Source organism: Camellia sinensis, chromosome 1 (genome assembly GCF_055761805.1).
Source record: "Camellia sinensis isolate YWXY chromosome 1, ASM5576180v1, whole genome shotgun sequence".
Classification (NCBI taxonomy): Eukaryota; Viridiplantae; Streptophyta; class Magnoliopsida; order Ericales; family Theaceae; genus Camellia; species Camellia sinensis.
Genome location: NC_138961.1, coordinates 140,047,809 through 140,075,314, shown reverse-complemented (window position 1 = coordinate 140,075,314; position 27,506 = coordinate 140,047,809). Strand labels below are relative to the sequence as shown.

Below are 27,506 nucleotides of genomic sequence, written 5' to 3'. Positions count from 1 at the left end.
TTCCCTCCCGTATAATGTTTCCAAAAAGACAAATGAACTCTGCCTTGTATAGTGCACTCTATACGTAGCCATCCTCCATCAATACTAGTAGCCTACAAAATCCTCTGCTTTTTCTGTACTAAAGTAGAAATGTACTGAACAATGAAAGGAACCCACAAAACTAACCAAACCAAATGGTACAATAGACCTTTGCTGTGCAGGATGAATTGGTGGCTGCCATGGAGTCTAATGTTCCTTCTTGGGGTTCTGGAGAGAGAAGACTGGCTCTCCTCGATCATCTCCATCACTTGATTCAGCAGACATGGAGCTATCACTACAAGAAAAGAGGGCAAAAAAGACGGAATTATTAGCGACGGCGCGATCCCCGTCGCAAAAAATGGTATTTTGCGACGGCAAAACAAACCGTCGCAAAAAAGTAGTTTTAGCGACGGCGTTTAACCGTCGGCAATAAACTACACGGGCGAGTATGAAAATCAGGAACTATTAGCGACGGCAATGTTGAACCGTCGGGAAAAAAAAACTATTTGAGACGGCAAAAATTTTGCTGTCGCAAATACTCGACCATTTGCGACGGCAAAAATCCGTCGCAAAAAAGTAATATTAAAACGGCGTCGTTTGGTAATCGTTTTGTATAATTTGCGACGGTGTAAACCTTACCGTCGCAAAAAGTAAAAAAACATTTTCCCCCCTCTTCCCTCTCATCTTGCCGCTCGGTTCCATCGCAAAATCCCTAAAATTGATTTGAAGCACAAAATCCCTAAAATCCCTAGCTCGGCCTCTCATCTTGCCGCTCAATTTTCCCCCAAACCAGCGACGGGCGACCGGCGACGAACGGCGAAGGGCCAGCGGTGGTGCGGTGGTGCGGCGACGACGAACGGCGAAGGGCTAGCGGCGGTGCTTCGACGACGACAGCAACTCAGGTATGCTCTCTCTCTCTCTCTCTCTCTCTCTCTGCATATATATATATATATATATATGTATGTATGTATCTGCTCCATTATGTTTTCAATAGTATGCTCAGATGTGGAGTGTCAAAGGGTTCTCGTCATGTGAAATAAGTTACTGGAAAAAATCTTAATTTCTCAAATCAAGTGATGCTTTTTCTGTGTTTTAGTAAGTAATTGTGAATTACTTAGAGAAACATTTGAAGATGATTTGTCATTGAAATTCCATTTTGCTATGTTTATTATAAGAACTTGACTGGTGCATTTGATCTCGAATGAAGTTGCAGTACTGGCATTTTTTATTGCTTTTGGTAAAGCTAAAAAATCTTCTATATTGCACACCTCAATCACTAATTTTATAAAATTAGTTTTGGTACCAGTAAAGTATTTTCAAAATGTTAATAAAGGAATTTAACAATATTAGGATTTAGCTTACAAGTATAACTGTGTGTGTGTGTGTGTGTGCATGGTGAGTGTGCTTAAAAAATATCAGCAGAATTTGATCCTTTAGATTTTTTGTCACTGCCGAGAAGCTGCAAAATGTAAATTGGAGATACAACATATTGATCTAATCTTTGAGGTTTTGAAGTTCTAAATTTCTGAATAATCTAAAAACCTTGGTTTAGGCTTTTAGCAGCTAGACATCCACCACTCATCGTGTGTTGCACACACTGTTAGTTTGTGAATAGGTTTCAAATTGGCAATATAGCCTCTCTCTCTCTCTCTCTCTCACACACACACACACACACACACACACGTATTTAAATGTATGTAAGGCTTATTTTCTCCAATAATCTGACTTTCTATGTCTCATCAAAAGGTTTTGAGAATTAATGAATTTGACAGCAGTGGTGGGGCAAGATGACAGATTTTTATTTGGTGGGGATACTGAAATTTTTTTGTGTGAAAGACAACATTTTTAGGAGTTCAAAATCAGTAAAATTTGAGGTGCATCACACAAGTCGTATATGGACTCACTTGAGAGACTTTGCATAGGGGTTTTAAGTAAATTCCCATTTGGACCAATTGTTCATTCCAAGATTCCAAATACAAAATCAGCCACAAGATTTGAAAAAGGTAAAATGTTCCTGCAGATGAGAACTACCCATGATTAGTTAAGACTTGTATACTTGGTAAACCCTAATAAATTATTGATAACACAAAGCCTCAGACAGTTAATACATTTTTTTTTTTTCTATTCAAGACAGTTAATACATTCTGTTGTTCCTTTTGATGACACTATATAATATTCCAAATCCTCCATTGACTCTATGATACACATTTTTGAGAGAATTTTTTTTATTTTGAATATATGGGAGAAAGACGTAATATGGGAAGGGAAACCTTTGTTTACGAGACTGTGATAAGACTTGAGCCTTTGACTTTCTACTATGTATACAAGAGTTCTGGTAAACTGAATTAGCTCTAATTGGTTTGTTGTTAGGCTTTTGTGCGAGTTTGCAAGATAATTTTCAATTAAAAATGGAGTTTTGTTGTTTATGAGTAATCCTCCAAACCCATGATCACATTGATAAGGTTTGCAATTGGATAGAAGGACAATATACTATTGAAACCTTTGTAAAATAAGGGGCAGCTTCCTTCTCTTAAAAAATAAAAAATAAAAATACTCAAGCTCTACCAACTCTCCAAATCATTCAATCATCTTCTAAGAAAGAATCAAATAAGATTAAAAAAATGTAAAGAATAGACTTCGCTTATCTCCTATCTTTTTAGATGGCACATGTAATACATTCGTGTGTAATACATTCGTGTGTAATATTAGGAAATCCGATAAAAAATTCATTTATACATAATATTACTCTTTTTTTAAAAGTAAAATAATAGACTTCGCTTATCTCCTATCTTTATATAGACTCGATTCATTCTAAACTCCTAACTTTATCATAAGTCGTACTTTAATAGAATAATATGTTTATTTTATAAGTTTATCTGTAGGAAGATACATTGATCTGATAGTTTATCTTTTAAATTTTTATATGATTATAATATACACATTCATGTTAAACATGTAATATGACATACATGATATATGTCCATAATTAAGTTTTGAACAAATAGATAAATAAAATAATGCACCATCAGTAAAGTCCCCTTTCCTCGTTATCCTTTTACTCAATTTACTTTTCTTTTGGAGCTTTGGAATGGAAGTGTACTACTTGTTTTGATAGATGAGGGTGTAATACGTAGGTATTATATTTGGAGTTACTTTGATGAGATATTTTTGTGGATGTCTACAGATGATGGATAAGAGTTGGATTGATTTGCCAAATAGGATGTCGAGCGAATACATTAATGGGATTGATGAATTCCTTGTGTTTGCCTACACCAATAGGGTTGAAGGTTCGATGATCAGTTGTCCGTGTAGGAAGTGTGAGAATCGATACTATTTTGTACGAGAGGGTGTACGGGAGCATTTGATTTTGAATGGTTTTTTTAAAAAATACAAACATTGGATTAATCATGGGGAATCTTACGTATCTGTACATGGAAATCGAGAGAATGAAACATTAGCTAATTTAGACATTGGGGATGATATGATTGGAATGATACAAGGGGCTATGGGAAATCCACATGCCGGTACAAGTGTTGAGGGTGATGACCCACAGGGGCCTGATCCCCATGCATCTGAATCCCAGCTCGGTCCAAATGCAGAGACTGCAAAGTATTTCAAACTTCTTCAAGATGCACAAAGTGAATTGTATCCGGGTTGTCAGAAGTTCACATCTTTGTCATTCATTGTTCGACTTCTACATTTGAAGGTGCTTAATCAGTGGACAGACAAGTCTGTTGACATGTTGCTTGAGTTATTGAATGAGGCGTTCCCGTTGGGTGTAAAACTACCGGACTCATATTATAAAGCTCAAAAGGTCACAACAGATTTGGGCTTTACGTATGAGACGTGGGATGCATGTCCCAACAGTTGCATGTTGTTTCGAAACGAGGACGCCAATCTTGATAAATGTGTCATATGCAACAGTTCTAGATGGAAATCAAATGGTGATGGTGGTTCAAATGGTCCTAACAAAGGTGGCAAACAAATAGCTGCAAAACAGATGAGGTATTTTCCTTTAAAGCCAAGGTTGCAGAGGTTGTTTATGTCATCCAAGACGGCCAAGTTCATGAGATGGCATGCAGAGGAACGAACTGATGATGGCGTCTTCAGGCATCCTGCTGACTCCCTTGCATGGAAAGATTTTGACCGTCGGAATATTGACTTTAGTAATGATTGCCGAAGTGTAAGGCTTGGCTTAGCATCTGATGGTTTTAACCCATTCAGGACGATGAATATAGTTCATAGCACTTGGCCTGTTGTGCTCATTCCATACAACTTGCCGCCATGGATGTGCATGAAGCAACCATTTCTAATTTTGTCCGTGCTTATTGACGGCCCGAAAGGACCTGGTGACAAGATTGATGTGTATATGCAACCGTTAATTGAGGAGTTGAACGAACTATGGAATGAGGGTGTGTCAACATTTGATGCATCAACAAATCAAATGTTTCAAATGCATGCAGCTTTACTGTGGACAATTAGTGATTTTCCTGCATACGCAAACTTGTCAGGATGGAGCACTAAAGGCGAATATGCATGTCCTTGTTGTAATACGGAAACTACATCGTGTTGGTTGAAGCATAGTAGGAAACAATCATACTTGGGTCATCGCAGATTTTTACCTACTGGCCATAAATTCCGGAAGGATAAAGTATCATTTGATGGTAGTCGGGAAGTCAGACTCAAACCAAAATTGTTGTCTGGAACTGAGATGTTGCTACAATTAGAATCTGAGGGTATTTTAACCCAATACAAGAGGGATGACCTTAAGGAGAGGCATAGGAGACAGGTAGAGAAGGAGAAAGTTGGACATCGCACCCATAGTTGGAAGAAAAAGAGTATCTTTTATGAATTGCCATATTGGGAGCACAATCTAATAAGACACAACCTCGATGTGATGCATATAGAGAAGAATGTTTGTGATAATGTGTTGTGGACAATATTAGGGGTTGCAGGAAAATCGAAGGATGGTGTTAATGCTCGGCGTGATTTACAAGATATGAATATTAGAAAACCCCTACATTTGCAGTTAAGAGGGTCGAATAAAGCCTATTTACCACCAGCACAATTCACGATGACCAAGGATGAAAAAGATTTGTTCTTGAAAGTGTTGAAGGAAGTAAGAGTTCCCGACGGGTATTCATCCAATATATCACGTCGTGTGCGCTCACATGATAGAAGTATTGGGGGTCTTAAGAGCCACGATAGTCATATTCTGATGCAACAACTTATTCCATTGGCTATTCGAAGATCGTTACCAAAGAATGTAATTGAACCCTTGATTGAATTGAGCAATTTCTTTAGACAATTGTGTTCGAAAGTGAATCGTGCGACGGATTTGCAATATATTCAAGATCATATCGCTCTAACACTTTGTCATCTAGAGAAAATATTTCCTCCGAGTTTTTTTGATATAATGGAGCACTTGCCTATACATCTAGCTGATGAAGCCTTATTGGGTGGAGCGATTCAGTTTCGATGGATGTATCCAATTGAGAGGTATCTTCTTACTTTGAAGCAATACGTGCGTAATAGAGCTCATCCTGAAGGATCAATTGCTAAAGGATATCTTATGGAAGAATGCATGAATTTTTGTGCACAATATCTTAATGATGTGGAAACCAAATCTAGTCGACCCGTGAGAAACTATAGTGGTGCTGATAATTTGGGTCATGCTATTGGTGAAAACACAAGCTTTTATCTTGATAATACTTCTTGGGTACAAGCTCATCGGTACATCTTATTCAATACAAGCGCGGTTCAACCATTCATAAAGTAGGTTAAGTCACTCACTCAATATGTTATTATGTTTTATTGAATTTTCAACAAAATTTTTTGTATTGCTAAAATCTCAATCTACACAGCAAACACCTTGAAGTACTTCAGCTCAAAATGCCTCGTGTCGACGATCATCAGCTTCGGCGTGAACATTTTGAAACTTTTCACATTTGGTTCAAGGAACATGTATGTATTTAACTCTATAGATTCTAGTTACTTAAGTCGAACTACATTTAAATTTTACATTTTCGTGTTAAATAGGTCCAAACTTTGCGAAGGACTACTGATGTCATATTTTCTGAAGAGATTATTCTATTGGCAAATGGTCCTCATAACCTGGCAAGGAGGTTCAACGGGTATATACTGAATGGGTTTCGGTATCGAGTAAAGGCCATGGATGATCGTCGAGCCACACAAAATTGTGGTGTAGCTTTGAAGGCAGATACCATAAGTTATGCTAGTCGAAAAGACAAGAATCCTCGTGTGGGGTCTGTGTACTATTATGGACAATTGACAGATATTGTTGAGCTTCGATATTCCAATGAGAAGAAACATGTGTTGTTTAAGTGTGATTGGATTGACAATATTCACGGAAAAAAAGAAGATGTCTTCAATTTCACGTTGGTAAACTTCAATCATTTGTTGTACCGAGATGATCGAATTACCAATGAACCTTTCATCTTGGCGTCCCAAGCAGAGCAAGTTTGGTATGTTGCAGACCCGTTACAACCAGACTGGCAAGTCGTGGTGAAGATGTCTCAAAGAGGTTTATTTGATATGAGTTCGACTGACCCACAAATCGAGCCATACATAAGCCAACAATTGGAAGAAAATATAATGCTTCGTGATGAAGAAGTTGGTTGGGTGAGGGAAGCCGCAGAAGGGGAAACAGTTGATGTTCAAATAGGCTGATATTTAATCAACATTAGTAATTCAATTAAGGCAAAGGTTGTAGTTAATCATCAATTTCTTAATTTACTTTGTCTTTGTAATTGTATTAGTTCAATTAATGTCATATTATAGTTGATGACAACCCATTGTCTATGTTTCTAATGTCAATTAATGTTATATTGCTTGCAGATTATTATGGGAAGGAAGAGGAAGCCTGATCATCCCCGGCGCATGATGTCTGATGTGCTACATAACAGGACATCAGTAGCACCACCATCAGAGGACGCATCACATCGGCCACCATCGGAGGGGCCATTAGTGCCACCACCATCTGAGGGGCCATTAGTACCACCGCATCGACCACCATCAGTGGCATCACAGCAGCTACCATGTACTCAGCCCCCACGCCTACCATCGGTGCGTCCACCATCAGTGGCACCACAGCAGCTAGCATCCCGACTAGAGTCATCAGCTTATGAGCTATCCGCAGGTATATAAATTTGCCATTTTTTTTGTATGAAAATTATTTAAACATACATTTATTTATGCTCATTATATATAACTTGTTTATTCTCATTGAATTTTGCAGACCCTTCGTCTTCTTCACAGCCTACATCAGGTATAAGAATTCGATTTGTATTCACATAATTTAAATTTGCATTTGTTTATTACCGTTGCATATTGTTTATTGTTTTTGTATCTCGCAGGTCATGTTAGTTCTTCATCAATCTCGACTAGGCGTGGTAGAGGATGTGCCAAGGGCATTAAAGAGTGGGGTACTGGTAAAAAGCTGGACATACAATTTGATGAAAATTACTGCCCAATAGGGGATAACGTCGCTAAGTTAACTACTCAACTTGGCATCATTGTGCGGAATGGTAACATTGTTCCTCTTACTTTTCTTGACTGGAACAATGTGCCTGATGATATTGTTGATGCTATCTGGAAGGATGTGAAGGTAAAAGTATATTTTTGACCACAAATTCGAATTCCAAAATTGTGTTATTATTATTTACACTTTGAAATTGTGTTTTATAGGACAATTTGAATATATGTCCAGAGGAGTACAAGCCAATCTGCATGAAAAACTGCAACAGCATATGGAAGGATCACAAGAACAAGATTAAGGTTAAGTATTTCAAGCCTAGAAGTTCTGATCCTAATCTGAAGGATGATGTTCCTTTGCACATTGTGCCAAGCCAGTGGGAAGAACTTGTGGAGTATTGGCGTACTTCTGATGCTGAGGTATACAAATAAGTTATATTTATGATATGTAAACATACAAATCATATTTACATACTTACATTTGTTGAACCTGTTATAGAAAATTGCAAGTAGGAATGCTAAAAATCGGCGAGCTCACGGCATAGCTCATACCACAGGGCGTACTAGTTTCTCTCAGATACGACATGAGGTTTACATTTTATTGTTTTATTTTTGTATATAAATAAACATTGAATATTTGCAAATTATTTGGATTCTAATTTTTATATTTCTAAAAAAATGTAGATGACCAATAACGGGAAGTCTACTGATAAGATGAATGTTTGGCTTATGACACGTAGAGCAGATGACCCAGAGGTTATCCAGACCTTGGTAGTTTCCAAACACCTTTGATTGTATTTGAAGTTTATTTTATGTGTGTCAACCATCTTAATTTGGCATATACTTGTATGTCTTATTCAATACAGGATGAGTTTAATCGTCAACTCTCTATGCTACCTGAGGATGGTCAGACTTTGGAGGCTAGGAATGCCATTTTCCATGAGTTGATAGGTCATGACGGACATGGATATTGTCGCACATACGGGAGAATTGTGCCTCGGAGAGCGGTGTATAAAGATGGTGCTGGGCCATCACAGTCAACACCCCAACCATCGACTATTGAGCAGATCACGCAGCAGGTTCGTGCAGAGCTAAGGGATGAGTTGAAGGAGGAGCTGCGAGCAGAGTTCTCTACACATTTACAGCAGATGAGAGCTGAGATGATGGCGTTTGTGTCACAGGGGGCGAGTGTGGATCCCAACAGACAGGTTCGATATAAATTAAATTGTTTGATAGTTCAATTTTCACACAAGATTATGTATAAAATTCGAATATGATTAACACATTATGCATTGACTATCATAGGTTCCTGATGCATCGAGTGGCCACCGGGCATTTAGGGAATCTGCAGAAGATGAGAATCCATATACACCACCACCAGAAGATCAGGTATAAAATGTATCTTTGCATTCTTTACGTTGTAAGTTAAGAGACTTGTGGGAAAAGATGAGACGGTTTGGCACGAAATTTGGCACACACGACCGCCTAGGCACGAGAGACTTGTGGGAGAAGACGGGGCTCGAATCGGGTTCCCGGTTTTGGAGTTAGAGCCGGATTTCACTTTAGGCAAACTAGTTTCTTAAGAAACTTGAACTCGAGATGTTAACGCCCCAAAATCACCAAACGATGTCGGTTTGGCACGAAACTTGGCACACACGACCGCCTAGGCACGAGAGACTTGTGGGAGAAGACGGGGCTCGAATCGGGTTCCCGGTTTTGGAGTTAGAGCCGGATTTCACTTTAGGCAAACTAGTTTCTTAAGAAACTTGAACTCGAGGTGTTAACGCCCCAAAATCACCAAACGGCGTCGGTTTGGCACGAAACTTGGCACACACGACCGCCTAGGCACGAGAGACTTGTGGGAGAAGACGGGGCTCGAATCGGGTTCCCGGTTTTGGAGTTAGAGCCGGATTTCACTTTAGGCAAACTAGTTTCTTAAGAAACTGAAACTCGAGGTGTTAACGCCCCAAAATCACCAAACGGCGTCGGTTTGGCACGAAACTTGGCACACACGACCGCCTAGGCACGAGAGACTTGTGGGAGAAGACGGGGCTCGAATCGGGTTCCCGGTTTGGGAGTTAGAGTCGGATTTCGGTCTAGTCAAACTAGTTTCTTAAGAAACTTGAACTCGAGGTGTTAACGCCCCAAAATCACCAAACGGCGTCGGTTTGGCACGAAACTTGGCACACACGACCGCCTAGGCACGAGAGACTTGTGGGAGAAGACGGGGCTCGAATCGGGTTCCCGGTTTTGGAGTTAGAGCCGGATTTCACTTTAGGCAAACTAGTTTCTTAAGAAACTTGAACTCGAGGTGTTAACGCCCCAAAATCACCAAACGGCGTCGGTTTGGCACGAAACTTGGCACACACGACCGCCTAGGCACGAGAGACTTGTGGGAGAAGACGGGGCTCGAATCGGGTTCCCGGTTTTGGAGTTAGAGCCGGATTTCACTTTAGGCAAACTAGTTTCTTAAGAAACTGAAACTCGAGGTGTTAACGCCCCAAAATCACCAAACGGCGTCGGTTTGGCACGAAACTTGGCACACACGACCGCCTAGGCACGAGAGACTTGTGGGAGAAGACGGGGCTCGAATCGGGTTCCCGGTTTGGGAGTTAGAGTCGGATTTCGGTCTAGTCAAACTAGTTTCTTAAGAAACTTGAACTCGAGGTGTTAACGCCCCAAAATCACCAAACGGCGTCGGTTTGGCACGAAACTTGGCACACACGACCGCCTAGGCACGAGAGACTTGTGGGAGAAGACGGGGCTCGAATCGGGTTCCCGGTTTTGGAGTTAGAGCCGGATTTCACTTTAGGCAAACTAGTTTCTTAAGAAACTTGAACTCGAGGTGTTAACGCCCCAAAATCACCAAACGGCGTCGGTTTGGCACGAAACTTGGCACACACGACCGCCTAGGCACGAGAGACTTGTGGGAGAAGACGGGGCTCGAATCGGGTTCCCGGTTTTGGAGTTAGAGCCGGATTTCACTTTAGGCAAACTAGTTTCTTAAGAAACTGAAACTCGAGGTGTTAACGCCCCAAAATCACCAAACGGCGTCGGTTTGGCACGAAACTTGGCACACACGACCGCCTAGGCACGAGAGACTTGTGGGAGAAGACGGGGCTCGAATCGGGTTCCCGGTTTGGGAGTTAGAGTCGGATTTCGGTCTAGTCAAACTAGTTTCTTAAGAAACTTGAACTCGAGGTGTTAACGCCCCAAAATCACCAAACGGCGTCGGTTTGGCACGAAACTTGGCACACACGACCGCCTAGGCACGAGAGACTTGTGGGAGAAGACGGGGCTCGAATCGGGTTCCCGGTTTTGGAGTTAGAGCCGGATTTCACTTTAGGCAAACTAGTTTCTTAAGAAACTTGAACTCGAGGTGTTAACGCCCCAAAATCACCAAACGGCGTCGGTTTGGCACGAAACTTGGCACACACGACCGCCTAGGCACGAGAGACTTGTGGGAGAAGACGGGGCTCGAATCGGGTTCCCGGTTTTGGAGTTAGAGCCGGATTTCACTTTAGGCAAACTAGTTTCTTAAGAAACTGAAACTCGAGGTGTTAACGCCCCAAAATCACCAAACGACGTCGGTTTGGCACGAAACTTGGCACACACGACCGCCTAGGCACGAGAGACTTGTGGGAGAAGACGGGGCTCGAATCGGGTTCCCGGTTTGGGAGTTAGAGTCGGATTTCGGTCTAGTCAAACTAGTTTCTTAAGAAACTTGAACTCGAGGTGTTAACGCCCCAAAATCACCAAACGGCGTCGGTTTGGCACGAAACTTGGCACACACGACCGCCTAGGCACGAGAGACTTGTGGGAGAAGACGGGGCTCGAATCGGGTTCCCGGTTTTGGAGTTAGAGCCGGATTTCACTTTAGGCAAACTAGTTTCTTAAGAAACTTGAACTCGAGGTGTTAACGCCCCAAAATCACCAAACGGCGTCGGTTTGGCACGAAACTTGGCACACACGACCGCCTAGGCACGAGAGACTTGTGGGAGAAGACGGGGCTCGAATCGGGTTCCCGGTTTTGGAGTTAGAGCCGGATTTCACTTTAGGCAAACTAGTTTCTTAAGAAACTGAAACTCGAGGTGTTAACGCCCCAAAATCACCAAACGGCGTCGGTTTGGCACGAAACTTGGCACACACGACCGCCTAGGCACGAGAGACTTGTGGGAGAAGACGGGGCTCGAATCGGGTTCCCGGTTTGGGAGTTAGAGTCGGATTTCGGTCTAGGCAAACTAGTTTCTTAAGAAACTTGAACTCGAGGTGTTAACGCCCCAAAATCACCAAACGGCGTCGGTTTGGCACGAAACTTGGCACACACGACCGCCTAGGCACGAGAGACTTGTGGGAGAAGACGGGGCTCGAATCGGGTTCCCGGTTTTGGAGTTAGAGCCGGATTTCACTTTAGGCAAACTAGTTTCTTAAGAAACTTGAACTCGAGGTGTTAACGCCCCAAAATCACCAAACGGCGTCGGTTTGGCACGAAACTTGGCACACACGACCGCCTAGGCACGAGAGACTTGTGGGAGAAGACGGGGCTCGAATCGGGTTCCCGGTTTTGGAGTTAGAGCCGGATTTCACTTTAGGCAAACTAGTTTCTTAAGAAACTTGAACTCGAGGTGTTAACGCCCCAAAATCACCAAACGGCGTCGGTTTGGCACGAAACTTGGCACACACGACCGCCTAGGCACGAGAGACTTGTGGGAGAAGACGGGGCTCGAATCGGGTTCCCGGTTTTGGAGTTAGAGCCGGATTTCACTTTAGGCAAACTAGTTTCTTAAGAAACTTGAACTCGAGGTGTTAACGCCCCAAAATTACCAAACGGCGTCGGTTTGGCACGAAACTTGGCACACACGACCGCCTAGGCACGAGAGACTTGTGGGAGAAGACGGGGCTCGAATCGGGTTCCCGGTTTGGGAGTTAGAGTCGGATTTCGGTCTAGGCAAACTAGTTTCTTAAGAAACTTGAACTCGAGGTGTTAACGCCCCAAAATCACCAAACGGCGTCGGTTTGGCACGAAACTTGGCACACACGACCGCCTAGGCACGAGAGACTTGTGGGAGAAGACGGGGCTCGAATCGGGTTCCCGGTTTTGGAGTTAGAGCCGGATTTCACTTTAGGCAAACTAGTTTCTTAAGAAACTTGAACTCGAGGTGTTAACGCCCCAAAATCACTAAACGGCGTCGGTTTGGCACGAAACTTGGCACACACGACCGCCTAGGCACGAGAGACTTGTGGGAGAAGACGGGGCTCGAATCGGGTTCCCGGTTTGGGAGTTAGAGTCGGATTTCGGTGTAGTCAAAATTATTTACTAAACTATCTTTGTAATTATATAGTAGTTAATTTTTTTATATTTTTCTGTAATTAAAATATTAATACCATTATATTGTTATTAATTACTTTTATTTTGTTTTTTTCAGATATTTCCTTAGTTGCAGTTTGCTTCTTGTGGAATGCGGGCGTATAAAGATTATAACCAGCTTTTATTTTTTGAACCCACGAAGGAAGCAAGACGAAAACTTTTGGTTTTGATTTTGATTTTGATTTATGTTATTTAAATTTGTGAACAATATTATGTATGTATTATGCGACATTATGTAGTGGTATAATTTTTATTTCTGTATTGTTATTAATGGAACAACATTATGAATGTTCATCATGTGCCGTCTTTTGTTTATATATATATTTATATTATTATGTAATTTTTAGATTTTTTTTAGTTATTTTTCATTTAATACAGGTTTTTTTATATTTTTAATTATTTTTGTACGGTGATTTTTTTTTTTTAAATTTTTTTTTGCGACGGCGGAGCTCCCCCGTCGCAAAAATGGTATTAATCTTTTTGCGACGGCTCAAATACTGTCGCAAAAGGTAAGTATTAAATTGAGAATAAGATCTTTAGCGACGGCTTACGTTCCCGTCGCCAATGGTCATTAGCGACGATGCTTTTACCGACGGGAATAGGCAGTCGACAAAACAACTTTAGCGACGGCAAGTCTCTACCGTCGCAAAAAAACATATTTTCGTAGTTTTTTGGCGACAGAATTATGCCGTCGCAAAAATATGTTTTTACCGTCGCAAAAACAATTGCGACGGCTCTTGCCGTCGCTAAATCCCTTTTGCAACCCCCTCTCTTGCGACCCCCCACCTGCCGTCGCAAAAAACTGATCCCCGTCGCAAAAAACTATTAGCGACGGCGTTTGGAGTATTTGCGACGGCAAAACGCCGTCGCAAAAAACAGTTTTTTTTGTAGTGTATCTTGAAGCATATCACTAGAATTGTTGCCAATCAAGCTTTTGTATATGTTCATAGCTTGAGCCATCATGCTGGCTGGATTGGAAGCCGTAGTTGGAAGCAACAATGTAGTGCCCTAATAGGACATATGAAAAAGACGCGGGGGGGGGGGGGGGGGGGGGGGGGGGGGGAAATTATAACTAGATCACATGACCATTAAAACAAACGTTATGATACAATTTTTAATAGTTCTGTTGTTTACCTCCTTGGCAATCATGCCGAAGGCTTGAATATATTGCTCAGCAATTCTTAAACTTGCAGCCTGCAAATTCCAATACAAGTTTGAGTCTCAATCAATAACAGATATGATTGTCATTAGATATTCTACACAAATGGCATATATTCCATATCGGCATCTTTATTCTAGTAAGCATTTTAATTTTTAAGGAGACTAATCCAACTGGTATCAACTTCTTCAATCAGTATCAAAAGCATAGTTCCATTGTGAATACTTGAATACATGGTTTCTCACACTTCAGCACGTCATCATACCAATAGATTGAATGTGCATAGTAGTGAATAGACATTTCAAATGAGAACATGCAGAGAACAGAGTATCAATTAGCAGAGTCAGGGATTACTAGTGGAAAGAACATTCAAGTGAGTAATGCACAGAATACTAGAATGGTTTGCAAGATGTGTAATGTGTGTTTAAACCCCCATCCACAGACTGGAAATGATTCCCAATGGCTGAAAAGGATCCAACAATCCAGAAAAGCAAGGATAACATGCATTTGTAAGGCAGTCATGCAAAGGTCAACAGCCAGTATTTATCATGCAACATTTTTACTGCACAGCTTTTTCACAAGGGCATCATTGTCGTTGATTGGATATGGAAATATGCAACTCACATGCAGACAATGATAATAAAACTAAGAGGATGCAAGTAATTCCAGTGTTTCAATGTAAGGTGGAAGGCCTCTGCAAGGCACGGAATTTCAGATTACCATGTGTGCAAACCAAGAGGAACGAAGAACCTCACCTCCACACCCCCATGTTCTTTAAGAGCCTGTGACACCATGGCAATTCCTTTGGCTGTTGCTTGTGATTTAGCAAGAATTGCTTCTGCTTCTCCTGATTTAACAAAAAATTATAACAAACAAAATTGTTAATAAAGAGGGATGAAGATGTTGAGGAGGTGGGTAACAATGCTTTGAAGTGAAGAAACATTAACATAATCCTCTTCTAGAATTGTTCAAACAATTTAGATTGACCAGAAGAAAATATTAGTGGGCAGTGGGCCAATAAAAAGGATGACTAGAACATCACTGAAACAAGAAGCACCTACAATTTGATATTCAGAGACAGTGCAAAAGAACAAGAATAAGTCCCTCCTTCACTAACGGGAAAACCGAATTCAGTGAAGAGTTCAGTTCATTCCACATGCAACATCCTTTCACAAAAAGCTCTACAAAGCTCCATCCTCATGCAACATCTTTAGCACATACGGAAATCACAATGTAAACTTTCCACCATACCAACAAAATTAGCCTTAGTTGAAAATGATAGTGATGCTATTCATGGTTTTCTTTGATAATATATTCCATGATCATTGTTTTCTTTGATAATATATTCCATGATCATGTCAAGGGTCAATCTCCCCCCCCCCCCCCCCCTCGAGAGCAACAAGTTGAAGTTAAGTTTACAGCTTATCAAGAGTCTATTTTGTTCAACGAGTTAAAAAAAAAATTAAAAAAAAAAAAGAAGCTGCTATTCACCTGGGCAAATAAAAATAAAAATAAAATTAAAAAAAATTAAAAATAGATTGATCAAACTTTGATTACCAACCTAGTGCTCTATTAACCTGGTCCATCTTTGCAGCTTCTGATGCAAGGATCACTGAACTCTTCCTCCCATCAGCAATATTAATATTTGCCTGTCTTTCTCCTGTTAAATATAAAAGCACATCAATTATCAGGAATATGTGAGAGAAAAAGACACTAGCCAGGGACTACATTCATTGGTCAGAGAATAGGTTTTCAATGTGTTCTTTGCCTATTATAAGACCTAAATATGGTGTGAGGTAGAATGGAATCCATCTTTGGAAGAGGTTCCTTTATAGTGATTTCTTTCCAGTGAAGCCTTTATTAAATGATACAGGACTTCCCTTGTGAGGTAGTTTTTTTCTACCTGAACTGCAGCTACAGAGACTTTGACATCAGGTCACTTGATAAGTAAAGGTTGAGTGATTCTTAACAGGTTCTGCACATTTATTATGCAGATGAAACCAGTTAATTTCCCCATCAATTGTCCCATTGCTATTGAGATTTGGTAATTAGCTTCTTCCACTGGCTGGGGTGCTCCAAGATCTTTATTAAACGATGTTGAGGCTGGTTTAAGTTCAAGAATTTCCCAAATGGGGGAATTTAGGTCAGCTGCAGTGTTTTCCCTTTAAGGTACCCTTTTCTGCCTGGACAGCGGCAGCAGAGACTTTAATATCTGATCACTTGATTAGTAAAGGTTGAATGATTCTTAAAAGGGTCTGCATGTCTACTAAGGAAGTGAAATCAGTGAAGTTGCTCATCCATTACTCCAATTCTATAGTGATTTGGTAATTTATTTCTCCAACCAACTAGGATGTTCGTAGCCCCTGCCTTCTTTTGGGGAGGAGCACTTGTAGAGTGCATGCACTAGGAACTTATAATCGTCCCCACCATTGATGGAAAAGACCTCAACATCCTTATTGGGTTTGAAAGAAGCATAGTGGAGCTTTCATGAATTCTTTCCGAAGGGGACATTCAAGTTGATCATGTCAAGAAAAATGAGGTAGTGTTTGGAAGAGTTTTGGAAATATGATTTGAGAATAGAGTTGTATTTTGAGTTTGTGTGTTTTGGAATTATGATTTGAGTGTAGAAAATTTGTTTGGTTCTGAGTTTGAAAAGAGTTTGAATTGAGTAGGAAATTTTTAATGTGACATATGATATTTGATACAAAAACTTACAATTCATAACCAAACATACAATTCATAACCAAACATACAACTCAAAAACTATTAAAAGCTCATAAAAAATTCTGAAAATATTGTTTTATTAAAAAATTTAAAAAAAAATGCCAATTGCAAAAAAAAAAAAAAAAAAAAAAAAACAAATGCACTATTCCTGGTCAACCGGCCGGACGACTAGTTAACCCAAATTTCAAAAAAAAAAATCCCGCCTGACACGGAATTTTCTACAAAGTTTTCTTTTTGTTGTGGAAATATAATTTGAAAGATGTATCCAAACATGGCATTGGAATGTAGGGGTGGAATTATAGTTTGAAAATCTATCCAAACACAGCCTCAGTTTTTTTTTAATAATCTTTCTTTTTTCTTAACCTTGATGGACTTCAATCTAGTGTTAAAATCACACATATGGAAACTTTTCTCACCTTTCAATCAAAATATTGATGTAGCAGAAGAAATATGGGTTAATTATAGTTAGTTGTATTGTTCTTTTCTCTCTTTTTAGAGTCTGCAGTCTTAGTTTCATATATTTAGCTATTTCTTTTTAGGCATTAATAGTCAAATCAAATGTGTATCCTAGTAAATTACAATATTGGTTAGGGTGATTTTTATGAAGTCATCTCTATTCTCTTTCCTATCAATCTTTTTGCAGCCTACAAACATGCCATGAAAAGGGCACAGATTTGGTAGATTCAGACTTTTTTTCTTTCCTAGTGGATTCAAAGATTTCCCTCCTAATGGATTGTAGGAATTCCAAATTGAAGGCAGTGATATTTCTATTTCACTTCCAATATGTCCAATATAGCTGCCATGCCCCTAAACAAATAGATCAGCACATTTGACCAAAAATAAAGGACTGCGATGCAATCTAACTGAAGGGGAAAAGAAAAGGACTTCATCACCTTCTGACTCAAGAACTTGAGCTCTCCTTTTGCGTTCAGCTTCAGCCTGCATCTCCATAGCTGCCCTCACTCCACGAGGAGGAGATATATCCCCTAACAAAGAAAAGACAACGAGAAATGCATGATAAGTTGCAAGTAGAACATTATTAAAGAGAATTCAACAGATGGTATTAGGACAGAAAAAGACCGACTTATTTCATAACGAAGACACTTCAAGCCCCAATCCTTTGCAGCATCATTGATGGAAATCTGGAGAAAATGTGCATATAAATCAACCAAATCTAAGTATATAAGGCGGTGAAACAGTAGCTGTAGCAAATCTGAACAGAAACATGCAAAGAGTGTTAGACACATACTACAATAGCTTACCTAAGGCCTTGTTTGTCATCCCCTAAAAAAGCCAAAAAGCCAAAAAGCCACTATCCTATTTAAGTCGCATCATCTTATTTAAGTCACATCACCTCTCTACCATATCACTTCAAATCCAACCCATATTTCATAAAAAGTCAAAAAGTACACTTATTTAGAACATCCCAAACAACCCATAAGGTGCCAAAATCAAGGGTTCTGGTACACTAAAGAATTATACAACCACAATGATGGAAATGTTCATATTGGCCATCAAAACTAAATATTATGTAGTGTTCTTCGATCCTGGTTTCTGAATTCACCCCTCATATATATGTAGTGTTTCTATCAAAATGCTGAAGACCATTTGTTGCATCATTTCTAGTTCAGATCCAGGTTTATGCCAAATGTATCTTCATTAAGATTATGTTATTAGCAACGGCATACACAATGCAAATTCTTTCAACATAGTTTCAGCTGGGTGCATCTGAAACAACCACTACAGTGATACAATTCAAGTTGCAGAATAAGTTCATTGTGAAAGAAAATTTACTTTGTCCTCTTCCAATGCACATGCCAGATGAGGCTCAGCAACAAATATCCTCCACCAATGATTTCAAAAACTTGCAATATTACCTTTCCAACTTTCCAAGCACTTGAGAACATGCTTCATATAAATCAATTAAGTCCATAATTGATCTATCCAACATGATATATAGTTGTATAATCTCACTACCAATCCACTTACTATCTCCAAAGTCATATAGTACACCTAATAAAATCATCCTACATTAATTTCATTCCTTCTCGTATAAGTACCACATGTTTTCTATTCATTTGTACTTCACTGGCTAAGACTGTAAATTCATTCTCTTAAATGAATTGACCTTTTATCTAAATGTTGCCTTTTGAATTCAACAGCAATTTTATACTTCTACTATTATTCTAGCAAAAGCTATAGACACTGAATATAGTTTAGGCTGTGTCCACCATATATGCAACATGCCTTCCGCATATTATCAGTAATGTGCTTTAACTAATCCATAAACTTGATCATTACTACTATGACAGACAACTCATGCAATGAACAACAATCTTTGCCAGCACATTTTGACCCCTGGAAATCAAACACACAGTGGAAAGTAAACAGCCAACCAATGAATTCTCACCACTATCTTGTCATTCAGGGTGTCTCTTTCCTCGAATGTCTTGTCAAGGGTGATCTTCCCAAGCTCACTACGCATTGTTGTCTGTGCAAGCTGTATAACTGCATACAAGGGATTCTCAACACCATATGATGCCAGACGAGGGTCCACAATCTGCAATCACTCAACTAAAATACCTTTAACCATCGCTTCAGAAAGCCAATAAACCAGTAAGAAATCCACTAATTCAATGAAAACAAAAAGGCAGTCCTGGTACCTTAACATACAGAACCCCGTCAATCAAGATACTAACATTGTCCTTGGTGATGGCAGATTGGTCTGGAATGGGAATCGCCTCTTCCTTCAAGGAATGCACGTAAGCAATTCGGTCAACAAACGGAATGAGCAAGTGAATTCCAGGAGTGAGAGTCTTTGCATACTTTCCGAATCGTTCCACCACAAAAGCCTTCTGCTCAGGGACTATTCGGATTCCCCAATTGACAGGAGGAGAAATTTCATATCTGTTCTCATAAGCACAAAATTACAAACTATAAAACCATCTCCAATCCTTACTCCTTTTTTTTCCCCATCAAATTTGAGTGGAAATTTGGTTAAAAGCTTAATCTAGGTCACTTTTTTTCATCAAATCTTTTTAAAACATTCCAAACGTATCATAAAAACATGTTTTAACCATTTTTACGATAGAAAACAATCTCCAATCCTTGTTCTTTTTAAAGTTTCATCAAATTTGAGTAAAAATAGAAATGTTGAGAATTTGGTGAAAGATTTGATTCATACTTGATTTGATGAAAAATTTGATGCTCTCCCTTGTTTTGATACAGATTTGACGAAATGGTTGGAACAAATTTTAGCTATTTTTTCATCAAATTGAATTCAACGAGAAAAATGATGAAGGATTGGATTGGCGATGCTATAAGGTATTTAACAATTATGTAAGTGTATATATATTATATGTGTTTGTATATATGTATATTATGGTTAGTTTAGTTACCTCGTAGTGGGATCACGAGAAGTACGGAGATAGCGGACGGTGGAGGAGAGGGCGGACGACGGTGGTGGACGCGGCGGCGAGAGGTGATGGGAGAGGAGTGAGGACTGTTTGAGGATGAAGGAGGGAGATGAAGTTGAAAGATGTCTGCAAATGAGGGCCGATTGGCGGAGGTGAATCAATGGCCTCAAGCTCCATTTTGCCAAATTCATTTTTTTAGTGTTCTTCGTCTGTCGATTGGTTGATGAGTTGTTCGAAATTGAATTGGTTGAGGCTGGACTTCTAATTTTGATTTTGATTTTGAGAGAGAGAGAGAGAGAGAGAGAGAGGGGTTTACAAAACCCTAGTAAAACCCATTGCCCAAGCAACTAAACACTCTCTACTTGTTCTGCAAGTCTACTCTTCTGGAAACCGCTTGTGGTTCTCTGTGGGGAGATCTCTCGTTGAAGCGCCGACAAAGCCGACTTTTTGGGAGGGTCAACAGACCGGTCCGGTCCAAACAACAAGCTTGGATGAGCGTGGTTCATTTTAGGAAGGAAAATGCGTGGGAGTACTAGAATTAGAGTATTAGAATGAGCACTAATAATGTGGCAGTGAGTTTCATCTATTTTTTATGTTTTTTTTTTTTTAACTATTCTTAACACATTAGTGTTATTAGTAGTGTATTTTTTAGTGGTCTAAACTATTGTTGTTTTAGGAATGGTCACGGTCCGGTTTGGGACGAATTTGTAATAATCCATTTCATCCCGTGTTATAGGTCTTGTTTAGTGGAGTTTTTTTTTTAAGTTAAAAGTTGATAACTATAAAATAAAAATTAAAAATATTCATATTTTAATGTTTAAATAATTAATTTTTTCAGCTTATTTAATGTATTTATGCTTAATAAGTTATAAACAGAAGTTGTACTAAACAGTTTTGCATAGATTTTTCAAATCAAAATAAACTATAATCACCTTCAAAAATTACAACAAACAGTACCATGTTGGGGTGAGGCAAATCGAGAGTGACAGTAAGAGCATAAGAGATGGATTATTTTTATAAGTTGAAGAATAAAAAAATTAATAAAAATAATAGATAATTTAATATATTACGGACAATTATTTATATATAATGAGAATTATAGGATATAAGATTAAAAAATAAATAAATAAGTAAAAAATAGTATTAAGTATAATGAGAATTATAGGATATAAGATTAAAAAATAAATAAATAAGTAAAAAATAGTATTAAGTATAATATTTTAATTTCATTATAATGAAAAATAAATAAATAATATATATTATATACATATAAATATAATTAGGGCAGAAATCAAGTAGAACGAGACTAGGAAAATCAAGGCATGACTGACGGGAGACGTAGGGACGGAGTTAGGGATAGCAACAAGCAGGGTATGGGTTGGGAGCCCCCTACCCCACCCCCAACTCCACCTCCACGTCCACATCCACCTCTATTTCTGTCGCTTGCCCCTACTCCCTACCTCCACCCCTACTCAAATCTACAAATATAACTCTCACCCTTGACCCTAACCAATCCGCAACATAATAAGAAATTTAACAACAATATTAAAATTTAATAATTAAAACTAGAAAATACTATTTATAATTTTAAAAGTATATTATATATATAACATCATAGAAACTCATTAATACATTGTATAGAAATATATATATATATATATATATATATGTGGGGGCCGAATACATGGAAAAATCAGATGGTGCGTACCATTGGAAGACTGATATTAACCGGCTATATCCTACGAGAGTGGAGAGCCGAATATAATATATGTGCCGAATAAGTGTAAGTCCTTAGGGCCGAATAAAAGAAAGGACAATGATTAAAAAGTAGACCCTCGCCCTGAGGATCAAAAAGAACAAGTATAAATACAGGAACAACGGTTGTAAAAAGGTATGTAAGAATCATTTCACTAAATTTGGGAAACAAGCTGTTTTGAGTGTCTGAACTAACTTGTCCATCGGAGTGCTAATTCTGGCACCCCCGACCAGAGTGTTTGTGTCTTTTCAGGTGACTAGCTGAGGATCACTAGCGTCTTCCCAGGATCTGAAGAGTATTTCCAAAACCACTTCTCCACAACAGGCGCAGTCTGTGGGAATACTCAAATACATCCATGACAGGCGTGACTGAAGATCCTCCGGTAGCTATTGACGAGACCGCATAGGGAGATGACCTCACTCCAGCAAATATGTTCGGAAAAGAAACCATCGTTGCAAGACGCGCCTTGAACTTCGACTCACCAACGACCTCAGCGCACGAGACAATGCAGGCGATCATCGAACAAGCAAAGCAGAAGGAACAAAGGCTAGAGAACATGATCGCTGAAAATGAACATCTCCGTCAAGATTTGGCCCTCGAAGTCGCAAAATCGAGAGAAGCCATGCACCTAGATCCCGAACGACCCTCGAGGGCCGGTCGACAACGACCTCGAGCCCGACCAAAGGATACCGATAGTGACTCCAACTCATTAATCACGGAGCTCAACAAGAAGGGACGATCCGAAACTCCCAGCTTATAAAGAGGACCAGCACGATCCTTTTGTCCGACGGATTGCAAGGGCAACCTTGCCCAAGAAGTTCAAAGCTCCGTCATTCACTCTCTACGATGGAAAATCAAACCCCACTGATCATATCCGTCACTACAAGCAGGCCATGACATTGCATGCAGACAACAAAGCCCTTATGTGCCGAATATTCCCCAGCAGCTTGGGGCCATTAGCTGTCAGGTGGTATTACAAGTTAGAGCCGGCCTCGATCAAAAGTTTCCATCAATTACAGAAATCCTTCAGGGCCAGGTTCATCACTAACGAGGTGCAACCGAAACAGGCCGACTCTCTCTAGGCCATGCAGATTCAGTCAGGAGAAACGCTCAGAGCGTATTCGGCGTGCTATTGGGAGTGCTTCAACCTCGTCGACGACGTTTGCAACGACTCCATGGCCATCACCGCCTTCAAAATGGGACTATATCCTGACAGTCCTCTTCGCAGTTCCTTGACCAGAGGACCCCTCAAAACAGTCTGGGCGTTGATGAAGAAAGTTGAAGAGTATTGCAAAATGGAAAATGATGCCTTGAGAATAAAAGCCGGCCAAATGTCCAACAAAATGGCCCCCCCTGAAATTGCTCAACTAATAAGTTTCGCGCCACCTCCTAGCCCAGAGCCTCGGTAACGCGCTAAACGAGACAAAAGGCGGGATAATCGCCGATCAAGCGATCAATGCTCCCACCGGACGAATGAACAACTGCAAGTCGACAGCAGGCGTTCGAGGCGTGCCGACAAGAAGTACACAGAGTTATCAGAACCAATCGTTACAATAATGACCAAAGTCCAACACCTTCCATTCTTCAAATGGCCGTCAAAGATGGTGGGGCCGCCCGACACGCGAAGGAGGGATAGGCGGTGCGAATATCACAAAGATCATGGCCACGAAACGGAAAGTTGTTACGCATTAAAAGATCACCTGGAAGAACTGGTGCAAGACGGCCGACTACAACAGTATGTGAGAAAGGGAAAGCCAACCCAGGCACTGGCCTTGAGGCAGGACTCACCTCCACTTGGCGTGATCCATATGATTTACAGCCTGCCAGCACCCCCAATCGTGCACACAATTCAGTCGCATCCAATCCCCCAAAAGCAACGTATTCTGACTGAATGGCCCAAAGAAGCTCCGACAATTACTTACAATGACTCCGATCTTAGCGGCACAACAGCTTCCCACATCGATCCGTTGGTCATTAAATTACGCATAAATCGGTTCACCATTGAACGCATTCTCATAGACCCAGGGAGTACTTCAGAGGTTATGTATTACCAAACTTTCATCAAACTCAGCCTCAACGAGTTAGATCTGTCTCCGGCGCCTCACCAATTGTTCAGCTTTAATATGAATCCTGAATACTCGTTAGGGAAGATCATACTACCTGTTCGAGCGGGCTCCAGAACGGTCGAAGTAGAATTCCTGGTCGTAAAGCTCCTTTCGCCGTATAATGTCATCATGGGGCGAACCTGGATACATATTATGAAGGCCGTTCCAAGCACTTATCATCAGCTTGTGCGCTTCCCGACAGCCCATGGCATTGAAGAGATCCGTGACTCCCCCCAATCGGCACAAGCATAAATTTAATGAAAACCCTATCACTGACCCGACCTGTGGGCTTTGATACTTGTATATATATCACTTCTGCAATGCAAACCATTTTTCTTCGTGGCTCCATTCATTTCTCAACGCCCCCTTTGGTGCATGACACCTTAGGGCCGATTAAAGTCTTCGGATTCGGAGCCCCCTTTGGTGCATCACACCTCAGGGCCGATTAAAATCTTTGGATTCGAAGCGCCCTTCGTGGATATCACGATTGACAAAACTAAGTCTCCGGATTCAGAGCCCCCTTTGGTGCATGACACCTCAGGGTCGATTATAGTCTCCGGATTCAGAGCCCCCTTTGGTGCATGACACCTCAGGGCCGATTAAAGTCTCCGGATTCGGAGCCCCCTTCGGTGCAAGACACCTTAGGGCCGATTAAAGACTCTGGATTCAGAGCGCCCTTCGTGGATATCACGATTGGCCAAACTAAGTCTCCGGATTCAGGGCCCCCTTTGGTGCATGACACCTTAGGGCCGATTAAAATCTCCGGATTCGGAGCCCCCTTTGGTCCATGACACCTGAGGGCCGATTAAAGTCTCCAGATTCGGAGCCCCCTTTGGTGTATGACACCTTAGGGCCGATTAAAGTCTCCGGATTCGGAGCGCCCTTCGTGGATATCACGATTGGCAAAACTAAGTCTCCGGATTCGGAGCCCCCTTTGGTGCATGACACCTCATGGTCGATAAAAGTATCCGAATTCGGAGCCCCCTTCGGTGCAAGACACCTTAGGGTCGATTAAAGACCCCGGATTCGGAGCGCCTTCGTGGATATCACGATTGGCAAAACTAAGTCCCCGGATTCGGAGCCCCCTTTAGTGCATGACACCTCAGGGCCGATTAAGTCTCCGGATTCAGAGCCCCCTTCGGTGCATGACACCTCAGGGCCGATTAAAGTCTCCGGATTCGGAGCCCCCTTCGGTGCATGACACCTCAGGGCCGATTAAAGTCTCCGGATTTGGAGCCCCCTTCGGTGCAAGACACCTCAGGGCCGATTAAAGTATCCGGATTCGGAGCCCCCTTCGGTGCAAGACACCTTAGGACCGATTAAAGAATCCGGATTCGGAGCGCCCTTCGTGGGTGTCACGATTGGCCAAACTAAGTCTCTGGATTCGGAGCCCCCTTTGGTGCATGACACCTTAGGGCTAATTAAAATCTCCGGATTCGGATTCGGAGCCGATTACAGTCTCTGGATTCGGAGCCCCCTTTGGTGCATGACACCTTAGGGCCGATTAAAGTCTCCGGATTCGGAGCCCCCTTCGCTGCAAGACACCTTAGGGCCGATTAAAGACTCCGGATTCAGAGCGCCCTTCGTGGATATCACGATTGGCCAAACTAAGTCTCCGGATTCAGAGCCCCCTTTGGTGCATGACACCTTAGGGCTGATTAAAATCTCCGGATTCGGAGCCCCCTTTGGTCCATGACACTTGAGGGCCGATTAAAGTCTCCAGATTCGAAGCCCCCTTTGGTGTATGACACCTTAGGGCCGATCAAAGTCTCCGGATTCGGAGCGTCCTTCGTGGATATCACGATTGGCAAAACAAAGTCTCCGGATTCGGAACCCCCTTTGGTGCATGACACCTCATGGCCGATAAAAGTCTCCGAATTTGGAGCCCCCTTCGGTGCAAGACACCTTAGGGTCGATTAAAGACCCCGGATTCGGAGCGCCTTCGTGGATATCACGATTGGCAAAACTAAGTCTCCGGATTCGGAGCCCCCTTTAGTGCATGACACCTCAGGGCCGATTAAGTCTCCAGATTCGGAGCCCCTTCGGTGCATGACACCTCAGGGCCGATTAAAGTCTCCGGGTTCGGAGCCCCCTTCGGTGAAAGACACCTCAGGGCCGATTAAAGTATCCGGATTCGGAGCCCCCTTCAGTGCAAGACACCTTAGGGCCGATTAAAGAATCCGGATTTGGAGCGCCCTTCGTGGATGTCACCATTGGCCAAACTAAGTCTCCGGATTCAGAGCCCCCTTTGGTGCATGACACCTTAGGGCTGATTAAAATCTCCAGATTCGGAGCCCCCTTTGGTGCATGACACCTGAGGGCCGATTAAAGTCTCCGGATTCGGAGCCCCCTTTGGTGCATGACACCTTAGGTCCGATTAAAGTCTCCGGATTCGGAGCGCCCTTCGTAGATATCACGATAAGCAAAACAAAGTCTCCAGATTCGGAGCCCCCTTTGGTGCATGACACCTCAGGGCCGATTAAAATCTCCGGATTCGGAGCCTCCTTCGGTGTATGTCACCTCAGGGCCGATTAAAATCTCCGGATTCGAAGCCCCTTTCGGTGCAAGAGACCTTAGGGCCGATTAAAGATTCCGGATTTGGAGCGCCCTTCGTGGATATCACGATTGGCCAAACTAAGTCTTTGGATTCGGAGCCCCCTTTGGTGCATGACACCTCAGGGCCGATTAAGTCTCCAGATTTGGAGCCCCCTTTGGTGCATGACACCTCAGGGCCGATTAAGTCTTCGGATTCGGAGCCCCCTTGGGTGCATGACACCTCAGGGCCGATTAAAGTCTCCGGATTCAAAGCCCCTTTCGGTGCAACACACCTCTGGGCCGATTAAAGTCTCCGGATTCAGAGCCCCCTTCGGTGCAAGATACCTCAGGGCCGATTAAAGTCTCCGGATTCGGAGCCCCCCTCGGTGCAAGACACCTTAGGGCCGATTAAAGTCTCCGGATTCGGAGCCCCATTCGGTGCAAGACACTTCAGGGCCGATTAAAGTCTCCGAATTCGGAGCCCTCTTCGGTGCAAGACACCTTAGGGCCGATTAAAGTCTCTGGATTCGGAGCCCCCTTCGGTGCAAGACACCTTAGGGCCGATTAAAGAATCTGGATTCAGAATGCCCTTGTCACGATTGGCCAAACTAAGTCTCCGGATTCGGAGCCCCCTTTGGTGCATGACACCTTAGGGCCGATTAAAATCTCCAGATTCGGAGCTCCCTTTGGTGCATGACACTTGAGGGCCGATTAAAGTGTCTGGATTCGGAGCCCCCTTTGCTGCATGACACCTTAGGGCCGATTAAAGTCTCCGGATTTGGAGCGCCCTTCGTGGATATCACGATTAGCAAAACTAAGTCTCCAGATTCGGAGCCCGCTTTGGTGCGTGGCACCTCAAGGCCGATTAAAATCTCCGGATTCGGAGCTCCCTTTGGTGCATGACACCTCAGGGCCGATTACAGTCTCCGGA

The 27,506-nt window shown here is 41.7% G+C and overlaps 2 protein-coding genes across 2 annotated transcripts; one reads left to right on the top strand and one right to left on the bottom strand.

The window, feature by feature from the left end:
- Positions 1-792: 792 nt before the first annotated feature.
- On the top strand, positions 793-13,177 carry LOC145797939 (uncharacterized). The gene is made up of 10 exons (XM_082885385.1): positions 793-920; positions 6,877-7,177; positions 7,277-7,306; positions 7,395-7,645; positions 7,726-7,932; positions 8,012-8,101; positions 8,197-8,283; positions 8,379-8,720; positions 8,818-8,901; positions 12,939-13,177. Exons 2-10 carry the CDS (start codon positions 6,883-6,885, stop codon positions 12,948-12,950), a joined length of 1,398 nt encoding a protein of 465 aa, XP_082741511.1. The 5' UTR covers positions 793-920; positions 6,877-6,882; the 3' UTR covers positions 12,951-13,177.
- A 528-nt stretch (positions 13,178-13,705) lies between these two features.
- LOC114282584 (uncharacterized) lies at positions 13,706-20,596 on the bottom strand. Its single transcript, XM_082914721.1, has 9 exons — positions 20,162-20,596; positions 19,427-19,670; positions 19,174-19,323; positions 17,848-17,905; positions 17,657-17,749; positions 15,601-15,699; positions 14,795-14,886; positions 14,015-14,074; positions 13,706-13,888 (listed from the first exon to the last, which is right to left on the bottom strand). The coding sequence occupies exons 1-9, from the start codon at positions 20,368-20,370 to the stop codon at positions 13,706-13,708; spliced, it is 1,188 nt and encodes a 395-aa protein (XP_082770847.1). The 5' UTR covers positions 20,371-20,596.
- Positions 20,597-27,506: the final 6,910 nt, after the last annotated feature.